The sequence below is a fragment of the Kogia breviceps genome, chromosome 19 (genome assembly GCF_026419965.1).
Source record: "Kogia breviceps isolate mKogBre1 chromosome 19, mKogBre1 haplotype 1, whole genome shotgun sequence".
Classification (NCBI taxonomy): Eukaryota; Metazoa; Chordata; class Mammalia; order Artiodactyla; family Physeteridae; genus Kogia; species Kogia breviceps.
In genome coordinates, this window is record NC_081328.1 from 45901193 (window position 1) to 45928999 (window position 27807).

At 51.1% G+C, this 27807-nt stretch overlaps 1 protein-coding gene across 1 annotated transcript in view; it reads left to right on the plus strand.

The window, feature by feature from the left end:
* The first annotated feature begins 722 nt into the window (after positions 1-722).
* The window catches only part of CCDC57 (coiled-coil domain containing 57), a 109089-nt gene continuing 82004 nt past the window's right edge, over positions 723-27807 (plus strand). Inside the window, exons 1-9 of the mRNA XM_067021008.1 lie at positions 723-983; positions 1114-1229; positions 2196-2321; positions 13037-13451; positions 14626-14734; positions 22795-22896; positions 24320-24477; positions 24642-24716; positions 26019-26219. Of these exons, the coding sequence (XP_066877109.1) occupies positions 13045-13451; positions 14626-14734; positions 22795-22896; positions 24320-24477; positions 24642-24716; positions 26019-26219 (1052 nt within the window). The 5' untranslated portion in view covers positions 723-983; positions 1114-1229; positions 2196-2321; positions 13037-13044. The remainder of the gene's footprint in view (positions 984-1113; positions 1230-2195; positions 2322-13036; positions 13452-14625; positions 14735-22794; positions 22897-24319; positions 24478-24641; positions 24717-26018; positions 26220-27807) is intronic.

Below are 27807 nucleotides of genomic sequence, written 5' to 3' on the forward strand. Positions count from 1 at the left end.
CTCCGTGCAGTCCCACATCCCGACCCGTCGGAGCCGCCAACAGCTTCGGGGCTGCGAGACGGGCGGGATCGCGGAGCCCAGGTGGACTAGGGGGTGCTGTCGCGCCGGGAAGCCCCGGCCGCCTCCCGTACACCCGCCACCCACTGATAGTCCTAGGCGTTCCTCCCTCGGCGGCACCTGCGCGCGGGCAGGGCGGGAGGAACCCGGAACCTGGCGTCGCGGCTCGCGTTTCCAGCCGGCGGGATCCGAGCAGTGCACCGAGCGCGCCCGGATAGCGGCTGACGGACTCGGGTCACCATGGCAACGCGGCGGGACCGGAGGCTGCTCGTAGCAGGCGTTCTGGGTGAGGCGCTTACGCGGGGGTGGCGAGGGGGGCCGCCGAGGGGCCTCAGGGGCCAGCAGCGCGGAAGGAAACGGCCTGTCGGCTCACCTTTCACGGGCGTCGTCGCTTTCCTTGGAAAAACCCGAGACGTTCAAGTCCTGCCAGACGCAGTGCGCTGGGTGGGAGGGCCGGGGGCGTTCGCTGTCGGCACGCTTTGTTTCGAGTGCTCTAGTGTTTTTTCGCCCCCTCCAGGAACCTGACGAGGTGGGCGCTGCAGAGATGAGAGAGTTTACCCCGGTTCCACAGCCAGTGAGGACGGGCTCAAACCCAGGCAGCCTGGTCCAGAGTGTTGGTTTTTTTTTTTTTTTTTAATTATTAGAGACTTACAAAAGAGTTGCAAAAGGAGTACAAAGATTGCCTCTGTACCTTTTGCAGGGATACCCCCAAATGTTAACCTCCTGTGTTACCATAGTTCATTTTAGCAAACTGAGGAAACTAACACTAATACAAAACCATGGTCTAATGTATAGGATTTATTCACTCAGCAATTATCCCACGAATGACTTTACTCTTTTACAAGATCCAATCCAGCACCATCCGTGTTTTGTCTTCTTATTCGTTAATCTGGAGCACTTCCTCTGTCTTTCCTTGACTTTTATGAGTAAGTTATTTTGCAGAATGCCCCTCAGTTTGGGTTTATCTGATGTTCCTTTATGATTACTTTTAAGTTACGCATTTTTATTAAGAAAAACCTTACCAGTGAAATTGCGTTTTTCTCTGCATCTTATCAGGAGTCATCTGATGCTGATTTGTCCCATTACTGCTGATGCTAACTTCGGTCGTGTGTTTTAGGTGATGTCTACAAGGTATTTCCCTCATCAAGTTACCATTTTTCCCTTTCTAAATAGTAAGTATCTTGTTTATAACCATACTGCCAACGAGTAATTTTAGCATCCAAAAGTGAGCATTTTCTGAAACAAAGTGTTGCATTTGCCACATGGTAATTTTTCCATTTCCATTATTTCTGCTTTTATAAGTTGGAATTGTACTGTAAGGAAGAACTTTTCATATTTTAATTTGTTCAGTTATTTATCTTGGTATAGGCATTTTAATTTTATTTTTATTTCATAGGTTATAATCCATTACTATCATTTATTTTGTTGCACTGTCGTCCAGATTTGGCCCATTCAAGTTGGCCTCTGTCCTCTTAGCCTGTCCTCAACATTTTTGAGCACTTACTTATTTTCTGACACCACAAGATATTCTGGACTCATTTTGTGCTTTCCTTGACCTATCCTGGAGTCAGTCATTTCTCTAAGGAGTGTTGGTTCCTTTTAGTTTAGATGTTTTTTTTAGAAACCAAGTTCTGGGGGAGGTATGCTCATTGCTACTGGAGTGTCACTGCTTTTTGGCTTTCTCAAAGGGTGAGCCGGGAAACATATATTTGTGTACACTATATACATCCGTATCTATTTCTGTATCCGTATATCTGTACATATTAAAAACTGAGCTTATATTGATACTTCCAATTCCAATCCATCACAGGGTTCATTCTACATTCCTTTTCTTCTAACGCTGGCTCCTATTGTCCTCAGTACATTTACCTTTTTGCTCAATCCTAGACCACATATAAAGTAATTTCAGTATTGCCAATCCATATTTCTGTGAAAAACAAACCTACTAAAGTATAATATTTGCATGTGGTTGTTTTTGTTTTTTTTCTTAGAATATATAGTTAAAATGCTGTTTTACAAAGTTGTCTTAGTGTGTTTATGTTATTTGTAATAAAGTGAGGTTCATTTGTTTCTGATTATATTTCACTTTGAGTCCTTATTGATTTTTTTTTTTTTTTTTTTTTTTTTTTGTGCTGCAGTGTGTGGCTTGTGGGATCTTAGTTCCCCAACCAGGGATTGAACCCAGGTCCTTGGCAGTGAAAGCACTGAGTCCTAACCACTGGACCGCCAGGGAATTCCCAAGTCCTTATTGATTTTAAGTTTTGGTATGTGAAACTTTTATGTGGTTCTAAAAGTGAGCACAGTATCAGCTCTTAACTACAAGACTATTCAAACTTCTATTTTATCATTTATTCGCTTTTTTGGGGGGAGAGGCAAGGGAATTTGGCAGCTGTAAATTCAAATTAAAAAGCACTCTGTTCCCCCTCACTGTAGCAGTATCCCTCACCCCAAGCACGTTCCAGTGATTGAATTAAGATCTATCTGCTGCTCATCTCTCTCAGGTTTTACAAATGGTCATGGGTACTGTTTGGCAGTCAGTGAAGGACAGGAGAAAAGGCTTGGGTCATAGGCCCCTAATTTTCATCCCCTCGGTCCCCTTAAAACTTGTCTGTACCGAGTTTAGTTCATGCTGGGATTCCAGAGGGTGCCAGCACTGAGTCCCCTGTCCTGAGTGCAGAGATGAGCCACCTCTGGACTTTCTTTCAAGTTCCACAAAAATGTTTTATAAATTCAGTTTATTGAATATATTTACAGAGCACCAGTAAGATAAGATGCCTTACCAAAGTAGATTTGGGTTTTCTGCATTAGGAATGGTGGTTGGGTGGAAAGCCAAATGTATCTGGAGCCACAGCCCTTCAGAGGAAGGAGATAAAAAGAAACCTCTGCTTTAGGTGTCTCTTTGCCCAGCCATTGTGCCTAAATGGCTTGTTTGTGAGCGTCTAGGGACTGACTTTTAGTCTTTACAAATGGTCCTTTTTTGTACATTTTAGAGTTTGCAGCTGCTTATGTTTCACTGAGGTCATGCAACGTTTTTTCAGTAAAGTACTTGTCAAGTGTTTATTCTAAAACAATTGCTCCAAGTTTTTGGTCAGACAAACAAAAGTGTGATTAGTTCTACTGTCACATCTGCAGTTGGGTAGCCTGTGGGTTCCTCTTTGATTTGGTCATCTTGGCAAGGGGTGAGATTGGCAAGGATGAAATCATCCTCCCAGGCTCCTTCTGTATATCCAGCCCATAGTCGCTGCAGCCAGCTTGCTGGAAAGGTGGGGCCCTGCCAGGGCGGGGCAAGCCCCTCTGCAGAGCCCACTTGGCTTGGAAAGCTCTTTCTCTTCCATGGACCTCCTTTTCATATATGGTTTCTTAGGCCTCATCCTTTGCCCCAGACTCTTTTAAGTATGATGTTGGCTGTTAGGAGATGCTTGGCTATAGATCCTCCTTGCAGCCCCGGCTCTGTTGTAATCTGTGAAGAGACACCTCAGAGTCTCTCGCTGCTTGGACGTGCCAGTTTCTGAGCCTCTTTCTCAATGCTCTGTTTGATCTGACAAGGCTGGGCCTGCATGGTCAGGGTCAACTGCTGCAGACCACTGCTGGGTTTTGGGTGAGAGAGTAAGTGAGTGCCTGAGCTCTCCACACCTCACTGTATAGTCTGTGGTGGCATCTTGACACCAGGGGTGCATTCCAGCTCACTCATGACTGAGGTGGTCTTCAGATAGGGCCTCTGCTGCTTGTGTCTGTTTGCAGCCTGCAAATTTTCCATGTTTGGGAAACCATGGCTTTCATGAGGAGTAATTTCCATCTTCCTAAGACCCAGAATTTCCAAGTGCCTTTCAGAACTAACAGGTAAATATCCCCCTTAGATTAAAAAAAAAAAAACAACTTTAGAAAGCTCAGCATTTTACAGATGAGAACATCAGAGTGATGAGATGACCTAGCACAGTCCTGGTCCATCCACCGCTGACCCCACTGCTTCTCTTAGAAGACTGTGAATGCCGTGGGCCACGACGAGTTGACAGTGCGCTCCCCCCGCCCTTCCCGGAGATTTCTCCAGTTGCCCCAGGAGTTTTGTGTGGTCCCTCCTGAAAACTGGGTGCTTGCTGGGGATGCCTGTTGGCTGACAGACAGATTGGGTCACAGATTTTGAATCTGTGACCTTTAATAAAAGCTGATTCTTCTCAGCCTTGGGGCTTTTAGGATTTGTGACGGATGCAGGGCAGGCTATCTGTGATGGGGTGGGAGGGAAAGGAGCGTGGGCACTGGGCATGTCGAGGTCCAACGGAGCGTACACAGTAGAAGCTGGTTTCCTCTGGGGACCAGCTGGAGGCCCAGAGGGAGCTGTGGTGGGCGAGATGGACCAGGCCCCATCCTAGGGGTCTTCATATACTGTGCCAAACAGGTTGAACTTTCTTTTGAAAAGGCCACGTGCCATGGGCACGGTATCACGTGGTCAGATTTCTGTACTAGAAGAGTAATTTCCATGAGTGGCTGTGTGACCGATGCATTTAAGAGGCGAGCCTATGGACGGTCCTAGGAGGAGGGAGGCCCGTTGACGTCACAGACCTCTGTGTGCTCTCTCTCTAAAGAACCGCAGTGATGACTCATAGGCATTTCATCAAAGATCACAGTAGCATCGGCATCATTTAAAGTTGTGTATTTGCTGAAATCCTGATTCTTTGCCTGTGAGTGTGCACAGGCATGCGGGTAGTCTGTGTGTACGCCGATTTCTGTTGACAAGACTATGCCAGACCCCAGAACTCACTAGGCCACGCACCAGCTCACACTCGCGCAGCCCCACTGTAGTCAGCTGGCTTTGTGCATATGTTGGGGTTTGAGGGGCCAGCCATTAGACGTCAGTTAGTGTGTGTGAACACCCAACTGTGGAGGTCACCGAGTCGCCTTGTTATTCCACTCTGGGCTTTTCTTGAGCTTGGTGGCCAGGCTGACCTGCTGGAACCCTGGTTTCCCAGTGGTCCTGGGAGGCTTGCAGCCAGGGCAGGGGCCACGGGCTGAGCAGGATGTGTAAGCCTCCTGAAGGCTGAGCAGAACCCCTTCCTGCCTTGGGCAGGGCCTCCCTGACCTCGGACCCGAGCAGCCCTGCGTCTCCGGCCACGCTAGTGATGTGGGAAGTTACCTCCTCTGCCCCTTTGTTTCCGTGCATCTCTGTCTTGTCCCAGTAAGGATGACAACCCGTTGGTGTGGGAACCTGGCCCCTATGTCTCCAGCAGGTGAAACGGCACCTGACATGTAGTAAGTGCTAAATAAATACTTGTTAAATGAATAAATGAATGAATTTAAGAAAGTTTGCTATGTTTATGAGAATTTTACATTACTTAGTATCATTTTTTTTCGGGCTACAATGATATACATCCTAAATAGAGTAGTAACAAACATTTGTTATCTCCTTCAAGATGCCAGGGATTGGGGTACAGAACAGAGTGTGGTGACCTCAGGACATACCTGGGGAATCCCCTCGGCTGTCTGCCTGGGGGAAATACTTGGCAACTGACTGAATTGGAAGCCAATAACTCCAGTTTTTACTGAATTCAAAACTTTTTAAAGTGAATGTCCTTAGTTTTCCTGTAGTTCATTGATACATCCAATAACACACTTACAGATCAAGTTATTGTTGATCTAGAGTGACCGAATCTGAAGGGAGAGGGCTGGCGATCAGAGTGTGGGCTGCTTGGGTATTTTGGAGAGGGGGAGCCATGGACGGGGTAGCAGAGGTGGGCCAGGCACCTCAGCGGACGCAGGGCCATCCTCTGTGGTAGAGCCACCTGGGCTCTGAGACCACCTAGCACACAGGGTTGTGGGTACTTTAACGAAGCCGAGCCTTTGGAGGAGGAGGAGGAGTAGTTTGGAAGGGCCCTGGGGGAACAAAGATACCTGCCTCCCCAGTTCCTCTGCTGTAGCCCCAGAGCCCCATGTTTATGTGTTGTCATGTGATAGTTTTTACCATTTAGTTATTTAGTACATACTTTTGAGCGCCTCCTGTGTGCTGGAGTTCCAAGTATGGGATACCATGTGGAAGGTGTAGGGAAGAATCATAACATAAGCAGTAATCCACCCGCTCCTGATAAGTGCCGCGCAGAGAATTTGGATAGGTCTACGGCACTGCACCAGTTTTGGTCGAAGTTTAGGGGGGATTTCCTGGAGTGATCCTTGAGTTGGTCTCAGTGACAGGAAGGAGGCTGCATGTGGGTTGGGAGGAGCATTCCAAGCAGAGGGGCAGCTGGATTGAGACTGACTGATGGGGTGGGAGGGGGAACCATTCTGCACATCCCAGCCCTGAATGTAGCGATCCAGGTGTTGTAAGTGGACCAAGGAATGGGAAGCCCTGCTGGGAGGGGGGCAGTTAGGCTTTCTTTCTTTCTTTTTTTTTTTTAAGATTCCTTTGGTGGCTCTGAAAGGGCAAGTGTGGAGCAGAGGGGCCAGTTCAGGGTCTGGAGTCAGCGAGACTCCGGGTGAGGGATGATGGTGGCTGAGGCGTGGTGCGGGGATGAGAGAGAGCAGGAAATCCAGGCTAGTTCCAGGTGTTCAGCTTGGGCAGCTGGGTGGAGAGGGGTGCCATCAGCGAGCTGAGGGCAACGGGGGCAGGGGCGTGCTCAGGGTTTCTGTCAGCACCCTGTTAACTTGAGATGGCACACAGACCCTGGATGGATGCAGCTAAGGAGAGGCTGACATGGCCGCACTGGGCCTGTGGGTGCTGGGCGAGGCAGGGTGCGACTGCCTAGCAGGAGAGGTGGTGGAGACCGGGGCTGTGCCCAAGGTCTGTCCCGGCAGAGCTCTGCTCTGCCCCAGAGCCCTGCGGGGAGGCCACCACGCTGTCCCTGGTTAGGACAGCTCTATCAGGACACTTGTGGAGTTCGGCCGTCCCTTCTGATTAGGACCCTGTTTCCGAGTTCGTCCTCGCTCCCTGCCCTCACACTCAGAATGCTTGCTTCCTGTCCGATGCCACACGTCAGGGGGCGCTTCCTCCACCAATCAAGCATTCTCAGATTCTAGGTGGACACCGAGTGGGTGTCCTACCTTTAACTCAGTTCCCACACTAACTGCCTGGGGTTAGTGCTGATCCCACAAGATGCCCCCCTTCTGGATGCCAGTTGCAAGTCCAGGTTGTCACTTACGCTTCTGCCCGACTGCTGTAAATCAGGGTTCCTATGACCCCTCTCCTCAGGTTCAGTAATGTGCTAGAGCAGCTCACAGAACTCTGGGAAGCGCTTTACTTACTAGATCACCAGTTTATTATAAGCGGATACAACTCTGAGCTGCCAGATGGAAGACACAGGGTACGGTGGGTGGGAGGAGCTCGCCCCCAGCACACTGCCCTCCACGTCGCCACGTCTTCACCAGCCCAGCAGCTCTCCAAACCTGGTAGTTCAGGGATTTTTATGGATGCTTTTGAAACCGTGCATAATAATTAGTCAAACCCATTCACCTGCCTTCACTAATCAAGGTAGTTTTAAGACTTGCATGTCCTCCGAGCAGCACGCAGCCTGAACAGTCAGATGTTTGCCTGAGTTGTTTCCAGGAACTTGGAGTCAGCTGTGTCTAGTTCAAGCTGAGCCAGTTAAGACTGGATAGGACCACCAACCCTCCAGCTGGGCCTGTAGGAGTGTCTGCTTGGTGACCTTTTAACACTGGAGGGTCGAAAACTCCACCCTCAAAACGTGCAGAGGCCTGTAGCCTAGTTATACCTGTGCAGACCAATTACCAAACCTTTTTTCAATCACCTTTCCTTATGAACTTGCCTCTGACCGCCCTGCTTCTTTATTCCTGAACCCATAAATACCCCGAGCCCCTTGCCTCTGGGGAGGTGGATTTGAGATCCATTTTCTTCGCTTGATTATCTTGCAAATAAACGCCCTCTTTGCTGCAACCTCGGTGTCTAAGCGAGGTTTGTTGTGTAGGGGGCAAAGTGAACCTGGTCGCCAGCCACGAGGTAAGTCCAGAGAGACCTTTTGCCTGTGCCTCGTCGGCCCCTTGCCAGTACTGAAGGCCTGTGGACGAGTCTGAGCAGCTGCCTGGTCTGTTTGTTCCAGGGACCGTCCCCTGGATTTCCCTAGGGAGGTGTTGCTGACCTTCGGTGCTTAGTTTCATTTTGCAGCAAAGAGACAGGATTTGGGTTTTGAGTTTTTGTGTTTGGAAGATGTCTTGGGTGAGTAACATCCTTAAAGAAACGCACCTGTGCCTGTTGCCAAAAACCTTGGCTCCCTGCGCACCAATGCCGAATAGAAATACAGAGACAGACTTGGAGGAAAAGAAATAGAGAGGCTTTTATTTCTCTGCCAGGCAAAGGAGAGACAGGGAATGCTGGCACCTCAAGAACTGTGCCCCTGCTCCTCGGGGAATCAGAGAAGATTTTACATGTGGGGCTTACAGTCCTGCCTGTATGATAAGGATCAAAAGTAGTGAAGGTCTTGCATTCTTCTTCTGCATTATTTCAAAACAGTCACAGCTGGCATCAGGCAGCCTGGTAATTGGGTTGTTGGGTCGTTTGTCTCTTGGTTATCGGCCTGCGACCTTCTTTCTGAAATGCAGATGCTACAAGGGAGTGCAGGATGTCATTCACATAGTGTTAAAGAGTGATAGGTTAGCTTTGTGAAGTACATATCTAGTTACAGACACTACAGATTAGTAACAGTTAAAACTAGGAGTGATTAACTCTTTCAGGTCAGGTTATGTTTCTTCTCTAGCCTGTTCACTGTTCCCTTTATTTTTCTTGTTCTCAGGAGAGGAAAAACTTCATTTCTATTTTTGCTGCAACATGCCTAGATTGTTTGCCAATTCTGTCCAGATTGTGGGTTGGAGGCACACCTGGCAGGATTTTTAAACCTGATTGATTAAACCATTAGCCACTGGTGATTGATTCAGCCTCCAGCTCCTCTCCTTTCCCTGAAAGTTGGGAGGTGGAGTTGCAAGTTCCAACCCTCTGGTTCCCCTGGCAACCAGCCCCCAACTACTGGTTATCTAGGGGCTTTCCAAAATCACCTCATTAACATAGGTGTGGTTGAAAGAGGTTTGTTATGAATAATGGGAGACATCCTTTCACCTGGAGTTATTTCAGGAACTAGAAACAAAAACTAAAGATGCCCCTGTAGCTTCTGTCACTCAGGAAATAAGGGTTTTAGGAGCTTTGTGCCAGAAACCGTGGATGATACTGTATCACAACCCCACAAGGCCCTTCTGTCTCCTCCTTCTCTCTCAGCCTCTTGTGCCTGTGCCCTCCCCCTCTACTTCTCTGGTGCAGCCACCCCGAGACGGGCTGGGCTGGAAGTGCATGTGCCTCCTCCCCTCCATGAGGCCGGCCTGCACCCCCAGTGGACACCGGGGAGTTGTGGACAGATGTCTGTGTCCAGATTGAGATCTTCGCGGACCCCTGAGGATTAGGGGCTGCGAGGACCAGCCTTAAGAAATGATAGTATTTGTCACACAGGTGCTGATAAAAGCATCCCCTGCACTAGTTTCTGGGAGTCGGCACAGCAGGCCTGTGGGAGAGACTCAGCCTATACTTTTTCTGTCCTCTGGTGGCTGCTTTCACAGAGTTGAGGGGCTTCAGTAGAGACCCTGTGACCCACCAAGCCCTCGATATTTACTGACTGGCCGGGAAAGGGAGAAAGCTTGCCAGGCCCTGTCCTGCACAATTTGTTTCCCTTACAGGAAAAACTACGTAAGGAATTCATTTAGATCTAAATGCCGACACCTTCACCTGGGAAATTGCCTTACTTTTTCCTTATGAAAGATGCAAATCTTATGATGGATCCTGTTTTCCTTTGTGCTTTGCTTTCCAGCAAGCCCTTAGTCAGATGCATTGCTCAATACTTAATAATTACCTGGCCTTTATTGCCCGTTCCTATTGGTTGCGTTGGGTCTTCGTTGCTGCACACAGGCTTTCTGTAGTTGGCGGCGAGCGGGGGCTACTCTTCGTTGCAGTGCACGGGCTTCTCACTGCAGTGGCTTCTCTTGTTGCGGAGCACAGGCTTTAGGCGTGCGGGCTTCAGTAGTTGTGGCACACAGGCTTTGTAGTTGTGAGCTCAGCAGTTGTGGCACACTAAGCTCACGGGCTTAGTTGCTCCGTGACATGTGGGATCTTCCCGGACCAGGGCTCGAACCCGTGTCCCCTGCATTGGCAGGCAGATTCTTAACCACTGTGCCACCAGGGAAGTCCTTCATCGTGTGTTTCTTATTTTACTTTCTGTGTTCTGAGCACTCTTCTGCTGAGCTGTGAGAAACAAATGTCTAAAAAGCTTGCTTAATGTTCCCACTGTCCACTGGGGTAGCCCAGCACATAACACGCATCTTCTTCCAGAAAATGCACCCTTATTGTTTCTTTAGTCCTGACAGAATATTTTGGGAGTCTCTAAATACTAACCCAGACCACTTGGATGATTTCTACTTTACTTTTTTTTTCATTTTGTTTCCAAGATGTTAATAGTAATAATTTTGATTACATAGATAATTTTTTGGTTGCTGTGTGTGTTTGTTTTTTGTTTTTTTGTTGCTTTTCTCTAGAGTTTTATGTGTTCTGTTATCAGTGATCACCTTTCACAGGGCAAATAGTCCACAAATCATAAGCTAAGCAAGACTTGGGCTGTCTGAGGACAGCAGTGCTGGTGGTAGCAACTCTGCAGATGTTTGAGTTGAGGTCCTACGAAGAGTTCAATCACAGTAAACCTGACGCCATCTAAACGTTGTGTAAAATGAAAAATTTGTTCATTTCTTACCTCCACTGGGTTTTAGAAAGTAAGGTTCTTTGTTGGTTTGTTTTTCTTTTAATATTTATTTATTTATTTATTGGCTGCGTTGGGTCTTACTTGCGATGTGCAGGATCTTTCATTGCGGCACACGGGCTCTTTGTTGTGGTGCGTGGGCTCCAGAGCGCGCAGGCTCTGTAGTTGCGTCACGCAGGCTCTCTGGTTGTGGCACGTGGGCTTAGTTGCCCCGCAGCATGCGGGATCTTAGTTCCCTGACCAGAGATTGAACCGGTGTCCCCCGCATTGCTAGGCAGATTCTTAGCCACTGGACCACCAGGGAAGTCCCCCTGTTGTTGGTTTTTGTTATCAGTAATTTCAGGAGTGAAATGAACTTCATGTCTCTAAAAAAGTAGTGCTCTTTCTGGTTTAGAGAGTGTTTGCTATAAATGTAATGTTAAAAATAAATTTTAAAAAAGACCCTCGGGTTCTCCCGTTCCTGTTTCTGAGTTAGTTTGTGGATATTTGCATTACATTGACCAAGGGGGACCAGTATTGATGCTGCTCGTGCCCCTTGGGAGGGGCTGCATGGAACCTCCACAACCTGCAGGGTGTCTTCACAGGCCCCTGAAATCTTGTTCTTCTGTCCAAGAGGGTTTCCATGAATGTGTGTTGACCCTGTGGGTTGAGATGGCCTGGGACAGTTTGTCTTTTTCACCTTAAAAAAGACCCACTTAAAATGAATCAGAGGGGCTTCCCTGGTGGCGCAGTGGTTGAGAGTCCGCCTGCCAATGCAGGGGACATGGGTTTGTGCCCCAGTCTGGGAAGATCCCACATGCCGCGGAGCGGCTGGGCCTGTGAGCCATGGCCGCTGAGCCTGCGCATTCAGAGCCTGTTGCTCCGCAGAGGGAGAGGCCACAACAGTGAGAGGCCCGTGTAACGCAAAAAAAAAAAAAAAAGAATCAGACATTTCAGACTCTTTAGGGACAATGATACACAAAAGTCAGTGCTGGATGCCTGCCTCAGACCCCACCTGGCCTTCCTGGAAAAGCACTCTCAGAGCCGGACATCATTCACATGCCACCCTCTGCCCCAGAAGATGCCAGTGGCACCTGTGCCAGCCTTTATGCCTTCTGGGCCTGCTGTGTAGCTGGCAGGGCCTGACCCACGGCCTCGGACCCACTGCATAAGTCAAGCCCAGGAGATTCCCCCCCCCTGCCCCCACCAGCGGTTTTGCATATCAGAATCCACCCCACCTCTGCCAGGTGATGGGACCAGGACAGTGGTGGAGGTGCCCTGGTGGGGAGCAACCCTCACCAGCCCTGCCCCTCGTGGGCCATCCTCAGTGGACATGGAAAGCAAGAGGTCTTCAGACAGTTGTTGGCAATTTGACAAAGTAGTTTTATGCTGTTGAATCTAATAATTAAAAAATCAGAGTTGTGTATTATATATCTTCGTTTTTTTGTTGTTGGTTTTTTTTTTTTTGCGGTACACAGGCCTCTGTCGTGGCCTCTCCCGTTGCGGAGCACAGGCTCCGGACGCGCAGGCTCAGCGGCCATGGCTCACAGGCCCAGCCGCTCCGCAGCATGTGGGATCTTCCCGGACCGGGGCACAGACCCGTGTCCCCTGCATCGGCAGGCGGACTCTCAACCACTGCGCCACCAGGGAAGCCCTATCTTCATTTTTTTAATTTTCATTTTTTTTTCTAGCACTTTATTGTGTTTTACAAAAGTATCAGTGCATGATGGACTGGAAACACAAGAACAGAGGAGCCTGCTCCTGGGTGGTGAATCTCCGGGAGCCTGCATTCCAGCTTCAGGAGTAGAGCATGGGGGTGGGAAGGGGCATTGGCTCAGGGGCCACCTGGGGCCAGTCACAGCTCAGCTACTGAGCGGCCTCATTTTTTTATTTGCAAAATGGAGAGAGTACTTTATGAAACTATTTTAAAGAACCTACCTAGCTTTTGTAGGTGAGCAAACAACACTCTCTGTCTTTCCTTCCTCTCTTACCTCGGTGATCCTGCACTTACTGTCTGTTCCCTCTGCTATAGGGTGAGGATAGGGTAGAAGGAGCCTTTGGGGTCTGGGCCTAGTATGCCCCTGGCCCTGCTGGACCCTAGGGGAGGTGACTTTGGCTCTCCAGAACTCAGGGTGTGACCAGAAAGCCAGTAACTGGCCAGAGCATCCTCCTGCTTTGGTGACAGCGATCACTTAGTTGGGGATCTGAGGTGTATGTTGTGGAAGACAGGGTCCCTAACAGTGAACCCGTTGCCTGCCTCCTCTTTGCTGCAGCTGCCGACATGCTGCCCCCGCCCACAGAGCAGGCCCTGAATGCCCTGCTGGCTCGCAAGGAGGAGGAGTGGCGAGCACTGCAGGCCCAGCACTCCCAGATGCAGGAGGCAGCCCTGCAGGACGCTCAGCGCCAGCTGGAGGAGGCTCAGGGGAAGCTGCGACGCCTGCGGGAGGACTTTGTCTACAACCTGCAGGTGCTGGAGGAGCGGGACCGGGAGCTGGAGCGCTACGATGCTGCGTTTGCCCAGGCCCGCGGGCTGGAGGAGGCCAGGCAGGCCGAGGTGAGCGAGCTGAAGATCGAGGTGGCCAAGCTGAAGCAGGCGCTGGCCGGCGAGACCCGGCGGGTGGAGGATCTGCAGCAGCAGTCCCAGCAGAGGCTGCGGGAACACCGCCTGGAGCTGGAGCGGGTCCACAGGTGAGGGCCAGCGGACACCACTCCCCGACCCTCCACACGCCTCCCGCCCCGCAGCGCTGCCCGGCGCCCACCTGTCCAGTGTTTGTCAAGGGAAGTCAGGCAGGGCCACACCTGGATGTCTTTTTCTGGGTCCCAGTGCGGCTGAAATTAGTGGAGATTGGTTCAACTATTTGGAATTTTTCCCCATGATTTACAAATCTATATCATTATAATAAAACATATTTGAGCTTATGATTATTTTAATGGTGTGAAATATATATTAAATCCAAAACTAAGTGAGCTGACTTGAGGCAAGTCGACTGAGACCCTGAAGCTGCCGTCAGGCTTGTGGGCTCCACTCACGGTGAGAAGGAAGGACAGGCCTCAGCTGCGCGCTCTGCTGCAACCTTGAAGTGCTGTACACTGTTTTGTGAGGTGTCTCCTCAGGTCTTCTGCCCGTTCTTTTTCACCAAATTGGGGACATTTTCAACCATTATTTCTTCAAGTAAATTTTTGGCCCCACCCTCTTTTTCCTTCCATTCTGGGACTTCAGTGATGACGATGTGAGTGTTAATCTTTTGTTATCCCACAGGTCTCTGAGGCTCTGCTCATTTTTTTTAGTCTATTTCTTTCTATTAACAGGTCAGGTACCTTTTGTTTTTCACTGGTTCTTTTCTCTGGCCTTTGAGCCCAACCAGGGTGTCCTTTGTTGTGGTTACTGTACTTCTCAGTTCTCACATTTCCATTTGATTCTTTGTTACTTTTTCTTGCTGCGAGTTTCGGTTTCCATTTGTCCTAAAACTGCAAAATTGCTTGTTGAAGCATTTTTATGACGGCTGCTTTAAAATCCTTGTTAGATCATTTCATCTGCGTCATCTTGGTGTTAACATCTGTGGATTGTGTTTTCTCATTCAGGTAGAGACTTTCCTGGTTCTTGGTATGACTGGTGACTTTTGATTGCATCTTAGGCACTTTGGGAATTGTGTTGTGAGAGCCTGGATCCCACGTCATGTACTCTTCTGCAGGCAGTCACCTATCCAGGTGCAGCATGTAGGTCCCCTGGGTCCTGCCAAAGCCACCCCCGCAGAAGTGAAGCATCCCCTGTCACCTCATGTTTGCAAAGGTGACCCTGCAAATGTGTAGTCTGGAGACCATTCAGTGTTACTTTTCTTAACACTCTGCATTTTTCACACAGCGACAGGAACGGCGAGCTGGACCAGCAGCGGGAGCAATGTGGGAACCTGAAGTGGAAGCTGGAAAGGAGGCTGGAGGAGCTGGACAGCGAACTTGCCCTGCAGCGGCAGGTAGGGTGTGGGGTCCAGGTCCTCCTCAGGTGCCCACCCTGCCCGCCGTCTCTGAAACCAAAATTGTACCAGGTGGAGAAGACCATTTTGTTAGCCGTATGGTATGCTGGGGTCACAGATTTCCACTTGATGGTGATCTGTGGGGAAGTGTGATGGGGTGTCTAAATCTTCCTCTGTAGTAACTCCCCCAGGGTTCTCTTTCCTTGGAAACAGAATAAACATTTCCCCCTTTATTTATCTTAGTTATGAAGTTAAAGTTTGAGTTATTTATGTAGAAAAGAGCTGGGAGCTCAAGTTGTGATAATTGTACTTCTTTGAACAAAGCAGTAAATAAGTTTAAATATAGTTGTATCAACTGACAGGTGGCACTTAAACCTGTCACCAGAATTTCTCCTTGGTGTCATTGAAACTCAGCCTACACGTCTGAGAGACTCAGCTGTGTGAAGGATATCCTTCACACTTATGGCCGAAGTCCATGTCTGGCAGGGCTGTGTGTATGCAAGGACATGGGTACCCTTGATCTCCTTCCATGATGTGCCAAGCTTGTGTCATCGTAGCAGTGACTGGTGTTTATGGAAACTGCCTCATGGAGCTCCTTGTGCGTGTGTGAGAATTTATCCGCTCAACACAACAGAGACACAATTTTGTTCTACGTTTTCCAGATAGGGGAGACATTCAGTAACCTGCCCAAGATCCCCCTCAGTAAGCGGCAGAGCCGTAATTTGAGTCCAAGACACTTCCAGCGCGAGAACTCTTAGGGACTGTCATCCTGCCACAGGATAACAACTCACGCCTTATTTTTATAAATGGATTTATTTTAGTTGTTTATCTTTGGCTGCACTGGGTCCTTGTTGCTGCGCGCAGGCTCTCTCTAGTTGCGGCAAGCAGGGGCTACTCTTCATTGTGGTGCGCCGGCTTCTCATTGTGGTGGCTTCTCTTGTTGCCGAGCATGGGCTCTAGGCATGCAGGCTCAGTAGTTGTGGGCCACAGGCTCAGTAGTCGTGGCGCACGGGCTTAATTGCTCCACGGCATGTGGGATCTTCCCGGACCACGGCTTGAACCCGTGTCCCCTGCATTGGCAGGCAGATTCTTAACCACTGCACCACCAAGGAAGTCCATGCCTTATTTTTAGACTTGTGTCTGCGATATTGGAGAGGAGCTGGATCTAGAAGTCAACCTGTCTGTGTCCTCACTTCTGCCCTCCTTGGAGTGATGCTGACTGAGCCATTGAGCTCTGAACTTGGCCCCTAGTCTCCCCAGTGGATGTGCCACTGGGCAGATGTGAATGGTGTGCCTGCCTGTGCTGGCTCCTTTTCGGGCACTGGGGTCAGCGGTTCTCAAGGAGGACAGACCTGTCAGCTGGCGGACTGAGGCCTGACTGCTGGGCCCTCTGTCCCACAGCATAGCGTCAGCGCCCTGAGATAGGACGGCATCCTGATGTGCTGTACCCATCAGGATGGAAGGTGCCCATGGACACAACTGTCCTTGTGACCGAGCTTTCAGGCACGGCTGCATCTACCAACCACGGCTGGTGGAGGAGGGGGCCCTGCCCTTTCCTTCCCCTCTTGGAAGCTTGAATTTTACTGTCCATGATGCCATCATCGCTTAGAACATTTGAAATTTCCTGCAGAGGACTTTCTTTTGGAGTCCTCAGGGACCAAAGAACTTTTTCCATTATGGGCGGGTTTGACTTTTGGAAACAGTCTAAGGTCATTGGGGCCTGAGCTGAGTGATCAAGACCAGGTATGACTCATCTAAGTCATGAGGTTTCCTCAAGTGGCATTGGAGGCCCTTCCAAAGAAGGAGTTTTGGAAGGGCTCTGGGCAGCGGTGGGAGTGTCCCAGTTAGCAGGACAGTCAGTGGCACTTGGAGGCAGCAGTGCCCTGGTGGGAGTTGTGGTCGCTGGGCTGGGTCTGTGGGTGGCTTCCCAGCCTGTCCACACTCAGAGCCCTTGCTGTGACTCGGGCTTGTTCAGGCTTTGAGCCCCCTGTCCACAAGGAGGGCACCTCCAGATGGGAGTTTTTATACCAGCCCTGTCTCTGGAAGGAAGGAAACTTGACGTCTGGACTCTCCAGCTCTGGGCTCCATCCAGAGCTGCTGCCAGGAACTTGGGCAGCCTTTGCTGCCTAGTGTGGTTCAGGGACAGCTGGGGCTCACGCCAGCCTCAGGGCTCTGCTGCCCACGTCCGACTCTCTGTGACTGAAGAAAGGCCCTTATGTGCTCATCAGCTTTGAGGGCTTCCTTTGGGCTGGTTTCCCGTCTCCTTTTTCTGAAGATCTCTGTGTTCATTATTGACTTGTCAAAGGTAGAATTGATTCAATGGTAATAGTGATTTTTATTTTCAAAAAAGAAGTATAAGATGACGGGAGCTGAGTTTGTTTAATGTTTATTATGTCTGCAAGCTGTAGACTGTGGACTTAAGGTTTTTCACTGTTGGTTAGCAGTCACAGGATTAGAAGCCACTGGAGGAGAAACAATGATTTATTGATTTATTCATTCATTTAACAAATAGATTTTGCCAGAACCATCCTGGGCCCTGGGGTTAGGGCTGAGCAGGGGCCCCACCTGCCCTGGGAGTGAACTGGCCCTTGTGGGGGCACAGTGGACCCCCAAACATTACAGGCTTTGGCTGTAGCATCCTAGGGACATCACCTGCATGACACAGGGAGGCAGGGTGGATGGGGCTGATCTTTTAATAGGCAGGTCAGGAAGGGCACCCTGAGAAGAGGACTTGTGAGCCCGCCTTCAGTTGGCATCAGAGTTCAAGTTCAAGGGGGCTGAGATAGCGGCAGTGTAGGCCTCCCAGGCCCTCGTGAGGATGGCCTTTGCTCCAGGTGAGGTGAAAAACTCTTGGGGGCTTGTGAGCCAAGTTGAGTTTTTAAAAGATCCTCTGTTGTTGGGTTGAGGACAGCCTGTGGGACTGGGGAGACAGGGAGACACGAGGAGGCTGCCGCAGCCCCAGGTGAGAAGGTGGGGGGCTTGAGCCACTGGCAGGTTCTGGATACACCTAGACGGCAGAGCCAGTGCACACGCTGATAGATCAGACGGGGTGAGAGGCAGGTGCCGAGGACACACCTGGTTGGGGGGAGTGCCTGGCGAGATGACTTGCCCTGTTTGGAGATGGGGGAACCGTGCAGGGAGGATGGGGAGGGCGCTTGGTCGGGCTGCGTAGGAAGTGGCTCCTGCGCTCCCAGGTGGACAAACTGGTAGGTCAGGATGGAGCGGGTGGGCCACAGGGTACAGAGCTGGGAACCTGGGGCACCCCCAAAGGGTGACTGTAGACAGAGGAGCCATCCAGGCTGAGCCGGGGACATGGGCACAGGGCAGGGGCATGGGTGGGGGACTAGCAGGAGAGGGGCCCCCCAGGAGCAGGAGGAGAGGGTGGTCGGGAGGCGGGCCTGAGCCGCGTGTCTCTGGGGTGACGTGGGGACGGGGAGTGGACTTGGACGCAGCAGCGCGTTGCAGGGGTGGTGGGTTTCTTGTTTCCTCACCAAGGACACTAAATGCTTGCCCCCTGGTCTGGGCCAGGCTCTGCCTGTGTGAGGGCTTCCTGCCCCCTGGCGGCCACAGACTGCAGAACTTTGAGCAGAAACCAAGTGATTCAGTATTTTGTAGCATTAGGAGTGAATCTCAATGATTTTCATATTCTGATCCCAACAAGGGTTACTCGTGTGACCCCTTATACTTCGTCTTGCTTCTCAGAGGATAAAAAAAGTATGTTTTCAGTTGTACTTCTGCATGGTGTCTCTGAGGCCCCCCACCTTCCGAGGAGGGGAGGGAGGCTGCTATGGAGTTTATTGCAGGGCGGAGGCAGGCGAGCCCATTCTTGCCGGCGCTCTCAGGCTGCGTTCAGCCTTCCCCAACTCTTTCTTTCAGGTAGCTGAGTCTGTCCAAGTCTCTTCAAAAGCAGGGGCCTCATTACTTGGTCAGAAACCTGGAATCCTGCTAAGTGTGCTGGGCTCTCCATGCGCTGTGCTTTCCAGGACGTGCATTTCAGTTTGACTCTGTCCCTCAGTGTGTGATCTCTGCATCTGTATCCAGACCTCCCGTCCATAGGGCACATCAGCCACGAGTGTCTGCTCTCCTGTCACCACTGTAAACAAGACGATAAAGGACTAAGGACAGTGAGAAGCCACAGCAGTGACGGGAGCAGGAGAAGGGCCTCAGCACATGGATGAGTGAGCCTGCGCCTTCCCGGGGAGGGCGGGGGCAGCAGCTGGGGAGCGGGCCTGTGGGAAACGCAGCCAGTGGGCCTACAGACTCAGAGAGGTTAGGCCTTGGGACACCAGGGGCCATGCACGTGCAGGTGGATGTCTGTATTTGGGGCCATGAACCACCCCCCTCATGTGCAGATGGAGTGCCCAGCAGCCAGAAGCTCCTTCCCCAGGCAGAAGCTCAGCACAGTTTTCTTTACAGAAATTGAACTACCCATGGGGAGAAGGAAGGCGGCTGCGTAGGCCCTGGTGTCCGCAGCGCAGATCTGACATTAGGGAAGCAGCGCCCTCAGTCGGCTCTGCGAAGATTCAACTTAATTGAGATGTAATTTCCTACAGTCCATGCACCCATGTTAAGCGTGCAGTTCAACAAGGTTTAACACAGGTACTTGAGTAACAACCAAGACAGAACTTTCCTGCCACCCAAAGTTCCACGTGCTTCTTTGCAGTCAGGGAGCAGCACCCCTGGCACCGGCCCCACTGGCCTGCTTCCTGCCGCTTGTGGTGAGATCTGTCTTTCGGAGAGTCCTGTGAGAGTGGAGCCACGCCCTGTGCCCTTTCTTGTCTGGCTTCTCTCTCAGCATGACATGTCTGAGACACATAGTTGTCATGTAGTTGGCAGCTTGTTCCTTCTCGGTGCCAGTGCTGTGTTGTGTGGAGGTGCCAGTCTCTTTCCGTTCTCTGTCAATGCACATTTTGGACACTTGGGTCGTTTCCAGTTTGGGGCCATTTCGAATGAGGCTGCTGTGAGCATTCTTGGCCGTCTTTGAATGGACACAGGCTATATGACCAGGAGTGCAATTTCTGCGATGTGTACTATGGCTGTGAGTAACTTTTTAAGAAACTGCCGAGCTGTCCTCCAAGATGGTTGTAGCGTCACATTCCACCAGCAGCAGATTAGAGTTCAAGTCGCTCCCTGTCCTTGCTAGCACTTAGTGTTGTCAGTCTTTTTCTCTTTAGCCAGTCCAGTGGGTGTGTAGTAGTGTCTTCTTACTGTGGTTTTAATGTGCTTATCCCTGATGATCAAAGATTAAGCATCTTTTCACATGCTTACTGGCCATTCATATATCCTTTGTGAAGTGTCTGTTCAGCTTTCTTGTACTTAAAAAAATTGGGTTATTTGTCTTCACATTACTGATATGTAAGAGTTCTGCATATATATTCCAGAAACAAGTTCTTAGGTATATATATTTCAAATGTTTTCTTCCAGGACTTCCCTGGCAGTCCAGCGGTTAAGACTCCACGCTTCCACTGCAGGGGGCATGGGTTTGATCTGTGGTCGGGGAACTAGGATCCTGCATGCCACGCGGTGTGGCCAAAAAAAAAAAATGTTTTTTCTCCCATTCTGTGCCTTTTGCTTTTTGTAACAGTTGCTTATGAATAGCAGGTGTTTTTAATTTCAACATCCCAGTGAACTTTTTATTGCCTCATTCCTGAGTAGGAGCATATAACTGAGGCCGGGATTACAAGACAGAGAAATGTCGGCAACACAAGAAGAGGCCCAGAGGAACAGGGAAAATGACCCTGGGTAGGACAGAGATGATTCCCGAGACAGTGATCCTAAAACCCGCTGCTGTGTGATCAGCTCAGGTGTGAGGCAGCACGGTGGGCCGTGTGGCCCTGCCCGTGCTAGGCTTGCCCGGGCATGGCGTCTGGTTGTCCGTGTTGGTCTAGCTGTCTGCGTGGGCGGCTCTGGTGCTGTGGCCTCCTGGGCCCCACAGGCGGTGCCAGTGATCCTGCAACTCCTGGAGGATGGGCCGGGAGAGTAGCCACCTTCCTGCTCCCAGGGCAGGGGCTGGCTATTTCCCCCCTTCCCATGAGGCTCTTCCTGTGTCGTTCCCCCAAGGTGAGAACTTGAGCCTCTTGGGAATGGGGTGGGGACAGAGCCAGCCACTCATCCCATTATATCTTCATTTTCAGTGTCTAAGGGCACATTGTGGGGACTTCCTGAGATCAGTGCCCCCAGGGGTGTATTTTGCATCCATAACTCAGGATGCCAGGAGGAAGGGCCAATCATAACAAGAAAGAATTTTGACAATTATAAGTATGTATAGAGCCTTCCCTGGCCGTCCAGTGGTTAAGACTCCACACTTCCAATGAGGGGGCCCGGGTTCAATCCCTGGTCAGGGAATTAGATTCCCCCATGCCATGACTAAGAGCCCGTATGCAGCAACGGGGATCCCGCGTGCCGCAACTAAGCCCCAGCGCAGCCAAATAAATAAATAAATATTTTAAATCAAAAAATAAAAGTATATATAAAGAAATTAATTCATAAAATGGAAAAAAGACACAGAAAATCCAAGAGAGAATTTAAGAGACATGGAGGATAAATCCAGGATTCATCTAACAATACAAATTCCAGAAACATACAGCAGAGAACAGGAAGGTGTCAGATTATCAAGTAAACATAGCCACGTCTCAGGGTGGGGACTTCAGACTGAAAGGCCCCCAGAGCCATAAGCAAAAGGGGTTTCAGAGGAACAAAGAGGAGATGCTACAAACGTCCAGAAAACCTGTAGAGGCAGAGCCTGGCCCAAACTCCTCAACCTCAGCTTGGGAGAGAACACACGTGACAAGGTCTTCAGCTGTTGGGGGAAGAGATGTAAGCCCGGGGCCCTGGGGTGTGAGGGTGTGGATGGATGCCTCTGGCTAGGTGACAGCCTCTCAGGAAGTTACTGGAGTGTAACTACTGAGCGAGCCCTGTGCAGCATGGCTGTGTGTCGGTGCCGAGGGGTCAGCCTTTAGCTGCCTGTGTTTCCCTTCTGAGTTCAGAACATTGAGAACCAAGATATGGAGTGGAGGATGCTGCCAGGAGAATGGGGGCCTGAGCTGGGCGGGTCCCCAGGACTGGGTGGCCCCAGTCACAGGGCTGAGCTGGCAGCCTCACCTGGAAGCCCGTGAGTCTGAGAGAGGTGGGGCAGGGAAACCGAGGGCAGCTCCCGCTCCAACCCGCTGGCAGAAGGCCAAGTGGGGCAGGAGATCGTGGGACTCTCACCCTGATGGGAGCTCTTGAGGTGGGGAAGGAGGTCCTTTCCAGCAGGAGTAAACCCGGAGAGAGGAAGAGGGCATCCAGGAATACCGAGGACTGCCTGGGGGAGCTGTGAGTCTCGGGCCTGGATGCTGGCTGTGAGGCAGCCCAGGGAGAGACCAGATGGGCGTGGAGACTGAGGGCCCTGGAGGGACCACACCCCAGGAGAAGAAAGGGTCACATTATGGGGTGTGTCCTGGGAAGCAGACACCACTTAGGAAACAGGAGAGAACCAGAGAGAGAAAGGGCGGGGAGAGAGACACAGAAGTGAAAACACCGGGAGAAGTGATGAGATGGGAACCGTCATAATCGTTCGCTGTTGGGTGAGCTGTGAATCACTTACATTATTGTTGTAATAGTTGATGGACTTTTGGGTTCAGCTCGTGGGTGAGGCTTACACAGCCAGGGGAGTGGAGCCGTGAGCCCCGTCGGGGGTGTGGAGTGGGGCTGCTCAGAAAGCCGGCAGGTAGTGCGGAGGGAAGAGTGGCGTGTTGTTTAGAGACATAGACGGAACCAACAACAAAACTTCTGGGGGGGTTGCTTCTGAGCTCATGGGCCAAGTGTCTCTCCTTGTGGGTCTGCTAGCAGCTCTGTCTGTGCAGAGCAAAACCCCACAGGACCACAGGGGAGAGGGACAAACCCGGGCCCACGGTGGGAACACGAGCCCTCCTATGTCCTTCATGCAGTGTTACAGGTCCCAGTCCCACTCTTGACCTCGTCCTCCACTAGGTCCTCTGCACCCCTCCTGCCCTCAGCGTGCCTGCGGGTCTCTGCTGGCCCCTCCGTGCTCTTTTCACCACCAGCTCTTTTTGTTCCAGGAGCTGCAACAGGAGTTTGAATCTGAAATGCAAAAGCGGGAGCACGCGTTCCGCCTGCAGGCTGACAGCATGAGCAGTGTGGTCCTAGCACACGAGCTCAAGGTAGAGGGCGTCCTCGGACTGTGATAATTTCCTCAGCAGACGTGAGAAGCCCCTTATGAGTTAGGGTTCACATGAAGGCCTCCCGCTTTGTACGTGGGCCTCGGTCTCTGCCACACAGAGTTGGGGGTGACATGCAAGTGACATGCTTGCCACTGTGCCTGCCAGGGCCCCGGTCAGGAGTGATGGCCCCTCCCCCCAGCCAGAGGAACGCTGGTGCTACCAGTCGGGGTCTAGTTACCTGACCTTGAGGAAGTGCCTCCCCCGGGAGACACTGCCACCCCGCAAACTCTGTGCTTGGCCCGTGTACTCCCGTGACACCTTGGAATGGGCCTGTGAAGAGGTGCCACTCACCCCTGTTTTCAGGAGGAGGCCCATCTGCAGTTGGCGCTCCCAGCCGTGGTGCTGGCTCCCCTCCGTGAACAGGACTTCTCTAAAGCACTAGCCCCGGCGTGGCCAGGGCACGCATGAGGAGCACACGTGCCCGGCCTTTAGCACCGAGACAGGGAGCAGCCTGGAGGGGAGGGGGAGTTGTGCCGGGGACAAGGAAGCAGGTTGACCCCTGGCCTGGCCCTGCCGCCCCAGCTGGTCACATCTGGGCAGCGTCCAGCCAGGTGTTAGTAGTAAGATCGACACCCTGCCTTAGTGGTCAGCAAGGTCCCTCCTCTAGGTCGCCAGCCTCTCCACAGGGCTGCAGTCCAGAGGGCAGTACCAGGCCCTGCCTGACCCCTCTGCGGGAATCTCCCTGACTTTCCCCTGGAGGAATGCACCCAGGGCCAGTAGGACCTTGAGGCTGGGGCTGCCTCACAGTGACACCCCCACCACCACCGAGGCCACTTTGAGGACTTCTGAGCACCAGGAGGGAGAGAGGGCAGGCGGGACGTGCAGGGCCAACCTGTGCCTCACAGTGCAGTGGGCACTCCTGTCAGAGGAGCGGGGGATAGGGGTGGGTGGGCCAGGGCATGCCCCACTCCCATCTCCAGCTGCCGTGAGTCGGTTCTGGTCCCCTGAACACCTGCCCCTTGAGGGCATCACAGGTTATACACAGAACTGATTTGGGGGCAGCAGTACCATCACCTCTGCATTATAGTCGAGGAAGCTGAGGCCTGGAGAAGCTATTTAAAAATTGAGTGTGTGGCTAGGGTTTGAATGGGGTCACTCAGCAGGGAGCCACGTTCTTACAGCCTCCATCTGGCTGTGTGATTCCAGTATTCAAACCATGCCCGAGTCGGGTGCTGGGGTACGACAGGGACTCACACGGGGCCCGTGCTCTCAAGGTTGTGGGAGCATGTGAGGAGACTCACTGGTTTATTGCTTCTCAAATTCCAGTTTTCCTTCTCTCCCAGTTCTGATAAAATGGTGAGGCTTACCTCTAACACCTGTTTGTTCCACTTACATCCTTATTTTGAATTCTTCTCTTTCAAAGATTAAACTGCTGAACAAAGAGCTCATGGCCCTGAGAGAGGCCGGGGTGAAGGCTGCGGAGTCCCTGCAGGGCGCCGAGGCGGTGAATGCAGAGCTGGAGGATAGGCTGCGGCACAGAGACTGGGAGCTCAGGGACCTGGCTGCCGTGAAGGACGCCCGGTGCGGAGTCTCCCCATCTCCCTGTGGGCGGATGTGGCCAGTGCGCCCGATGTTTGGCATGGTCTGGACTCCAGCCTGGAGGCATCTGCCTGTTCTGGCTTCTTCCAGGCCGGCTTTGCTGTAGCCCCTTACCTGCTTTTGCCACTCATACTTGATTCTTTCAGGATAAAAGACTTAGAGGGTAGACTTCACTCTGTGCAGCTCACCAGGAAAAAAGAAGAGGAGACGTTTAGGAGGAAGTGAGTGTTTCTGGCTCCAGTGTCATAGGGAAAACGTTCCCTGATCCCCTGGGGGGCAGACCCAGCCCTTCTGTGGGACTGTTAGCTGGCTCAGGCCTGCTCTTCCAGGGTCTCCCCTCACTTTTCAGTTCAAATTAGTATATTTGTGTGTGTTTGGAGGAATATCATCAAAACACTGAGAATTACAGAACACGCCTTGTAAAATGAATTGCTGAAAGCCATCCAGATTGACGCGTAGAGACTGTTGAAACAAGTCTTGGGAGCAGGGGGCACACAGTTGCTCTGTGTCCTCACACACTGCATGACCCCGCAGAGTCATGTGCAGCCCAGGTGGCGTTATTTACGGAGCCAAGGTGACAAGAAACCTGTGTTCCTTGGTTCCTTGGTGTGGGCTGGGGTGTCCATGCCCTGGAGTCTTGGTGTTTGCCTTTTGAAAGTAACTAACCAATGGTCACAGAATAATGCAGTGCAGAAATAACTCCCTCCCTTCACTAGCTGTCATGATCAAACTTTTGTTGTGATTTGGTGAAAAAGAAAGGTATATCCTTGCCAGAAACTAATGGGTACAGCAACTGGCATGAGTATAGTTTTTTTGCTACTAGAAGGTGGAAAACACTGAACAGTTTGCAAGGTAAGATGAAGATTGATTGTAATTGGAATGAAAAGTACAGCATGTGACTTGATTAAATAAGGCTTAACCATCTCATTGAACAATGCTGATGGAATCTGAAAGAAGTCATGTAGAATTACATTTTTTAGGGCTTTTTACTCTTCATCGAAACCAAATAGAATAAAAGCATAAAACATCATGGACATCACGTCAGCTGTCAGCGACACCCAACAGTGTATTTTCAAGACGAATGTTCTGTTGACAGAGTTCCAATAAGTTTGGCATCTCTAGCAGAGACAGACATGCAGCCTGCATCCCACGGCCCCCAGTTCTGGAAAGCCTCCGATTCTGGGTTGAAAGCAGCCCAGCAAATGGGGTAGCTGCAAGGCGAGGGCAGTTTACACCTGCCTTCTGCTTTCCGAGTCGGTACGGGTTCTGCTGGTGGCCCTTCACTGAAGCACATGTTCTGGGGTCTTTCTCCCATGGACTCTGAGCTTGGGAGGGCTGGGGCCCGGCGTCTGAGAATCTCCCAGTCGGTGTTTTCGTGTGAGGAGTAGGGAGCAGAGAGAAGTGGGCAGAAGTGCCCTTCGGGAGGACATGTGTGCAGCACTCCTGCAGAACGAGGAAGGTTCTAGGCTCAGGGGTCCTGAGCAGGGCCTGTGTGAGCCACTGGGGACCTCACTGTGTTTCAGGCATGAGGAGCTGGACCGTCTGGCCAGGGAGAGGGACATGGTGCTGATGGCAGCGAAGAGCGCCCATGCAGAACAGCTGCAGGCGGTAGAGGCCAGGGCCCTGGAGCTGCAGGTGCACTGCGAGAACCTCAAGGTGCAGCTCCGCAGGGCTGAGTGGAGGCAGGCGGACACCACCAAGGATAAGGACGCCGCCATTGACAAGTGAGCTGCGGCTGAGGGCCTGGCTGCCTAGTTACCTGTTTCCGATGAAGGGAAGTGGGCACAGGCTGTTGGGAGTCACTCCTGCAGCTCCCGTCACTGTTGTTGTTGTGTTGTTTTTATTTATTTATTTATGGCTGCGTTGGGTCTTCGTTGCTGCGCGCGGGCTTCCTCTAGTTGCGGCGAGCGGGGGCTACTCTTCGTTGTGGTGCGAGGGCTTCTCACTGCGGTGGCTTCTCTTGTTGCAGAGCACGGGCTCTGGGGTGCGCGGGCTTAGTTGAGCCTACTACTGAGCACTACGGGCTCAGTAGTTGTGGCTTGTGGGCTCGAGCACACGCTCAGTAGTTGTGGCGCACGGGCTCTAGAGAGCAGGTGCAGTAGTTGTGGCACACGGGCTTAGTTGCTTCGCGGCATTTGGGATCTTCCCGGACCGGGGCACAGACCCGTGTCCCCTGCATCGGCAGGGAGATTCTTAACCACTGCACCACCAGGGAAGCCCCCCGCCGTCACTGTTTTTAACCATTCTCTTTTTTCCTTTTATTTGAAAGTGTGTGGATGTATGTATGAATGTGTGCATTTATTTATTTGTGGTAAATACACATAGCATAAAATTTACCATCTTAGCCATTTTTAAGTTCAGTGGCATTAAGTACATTCACAGTTGTGCAACCATCACCCCATTCATCTCCAAAACTCTTTTCTCTGTAAAACTAAAACTGCCCATTAAACAGCAACTCCCCATCCCCCTCTCCCAGTCCCTGGCACCCACCATCCTACCTTCTGTCTCTGTGAATTTGACTACCCTAAGGACCTCACGTGAGTGGAATCCTACAGTGTCTGTCCTTCTGTGACTGGCTTATTCCACTCAGTGTGATGGCTTCAAGGTTCATCCATGTTGTAGCGGGTGTCAGAATTTCCTTCCTTTTTAAGGCTGAATAACGTTGCATTGTTCGTATAGTACATTTTGTTTATCAGTTCATCCGCTGATGGCCATTTTGGTTGTTTCCACCTTTTGGCTGCTGTGACTAGTTCTACTATGACTGTGGGTGAGCAAATATCTGTTCAAGTCTCTTCTCAGTTCTCTTGGGTACGTACGCAGAAGTGGAGTTGTGGATCATACGGTAACTCTATGTTTAACTTTCTGAGGAACTGCCAAACTGTTTTCTACAGTGGATGCACCATTTTTCACAAAGGTTCCAGTTTCTCCATAAACTAGTTTCTTTTTTATTTTTTTAAATCAAAAACCATTCTTTACAATTATTTTTTATTTTTTTGGCCACACTGTGCAGCTTGCAGGATCAGTTCCCCAACCAGAGACTGAACCCGGGCCCTCGGCAGTGAAAGCACAGAGTCCTAACCACTGGACTGCAGGGAACTCCCAACTAGTTTCTTTTTAAACCCAGTTTTCTTTTTCGGCATCTTAACCAGGCCTTGACATGTAAGCCACTCTGTCCCACTGTGCCTGGTATCTGCCAAGGACCACTGTAACTGAAGTCATAATTGAACTCAGCCTTTTGGCTGCCAGTAAGGAAGTGATCTTTAGAGAAGCTGTGTTTACAGAAGATGATTAAGACAAATAAGTCATTTGTAG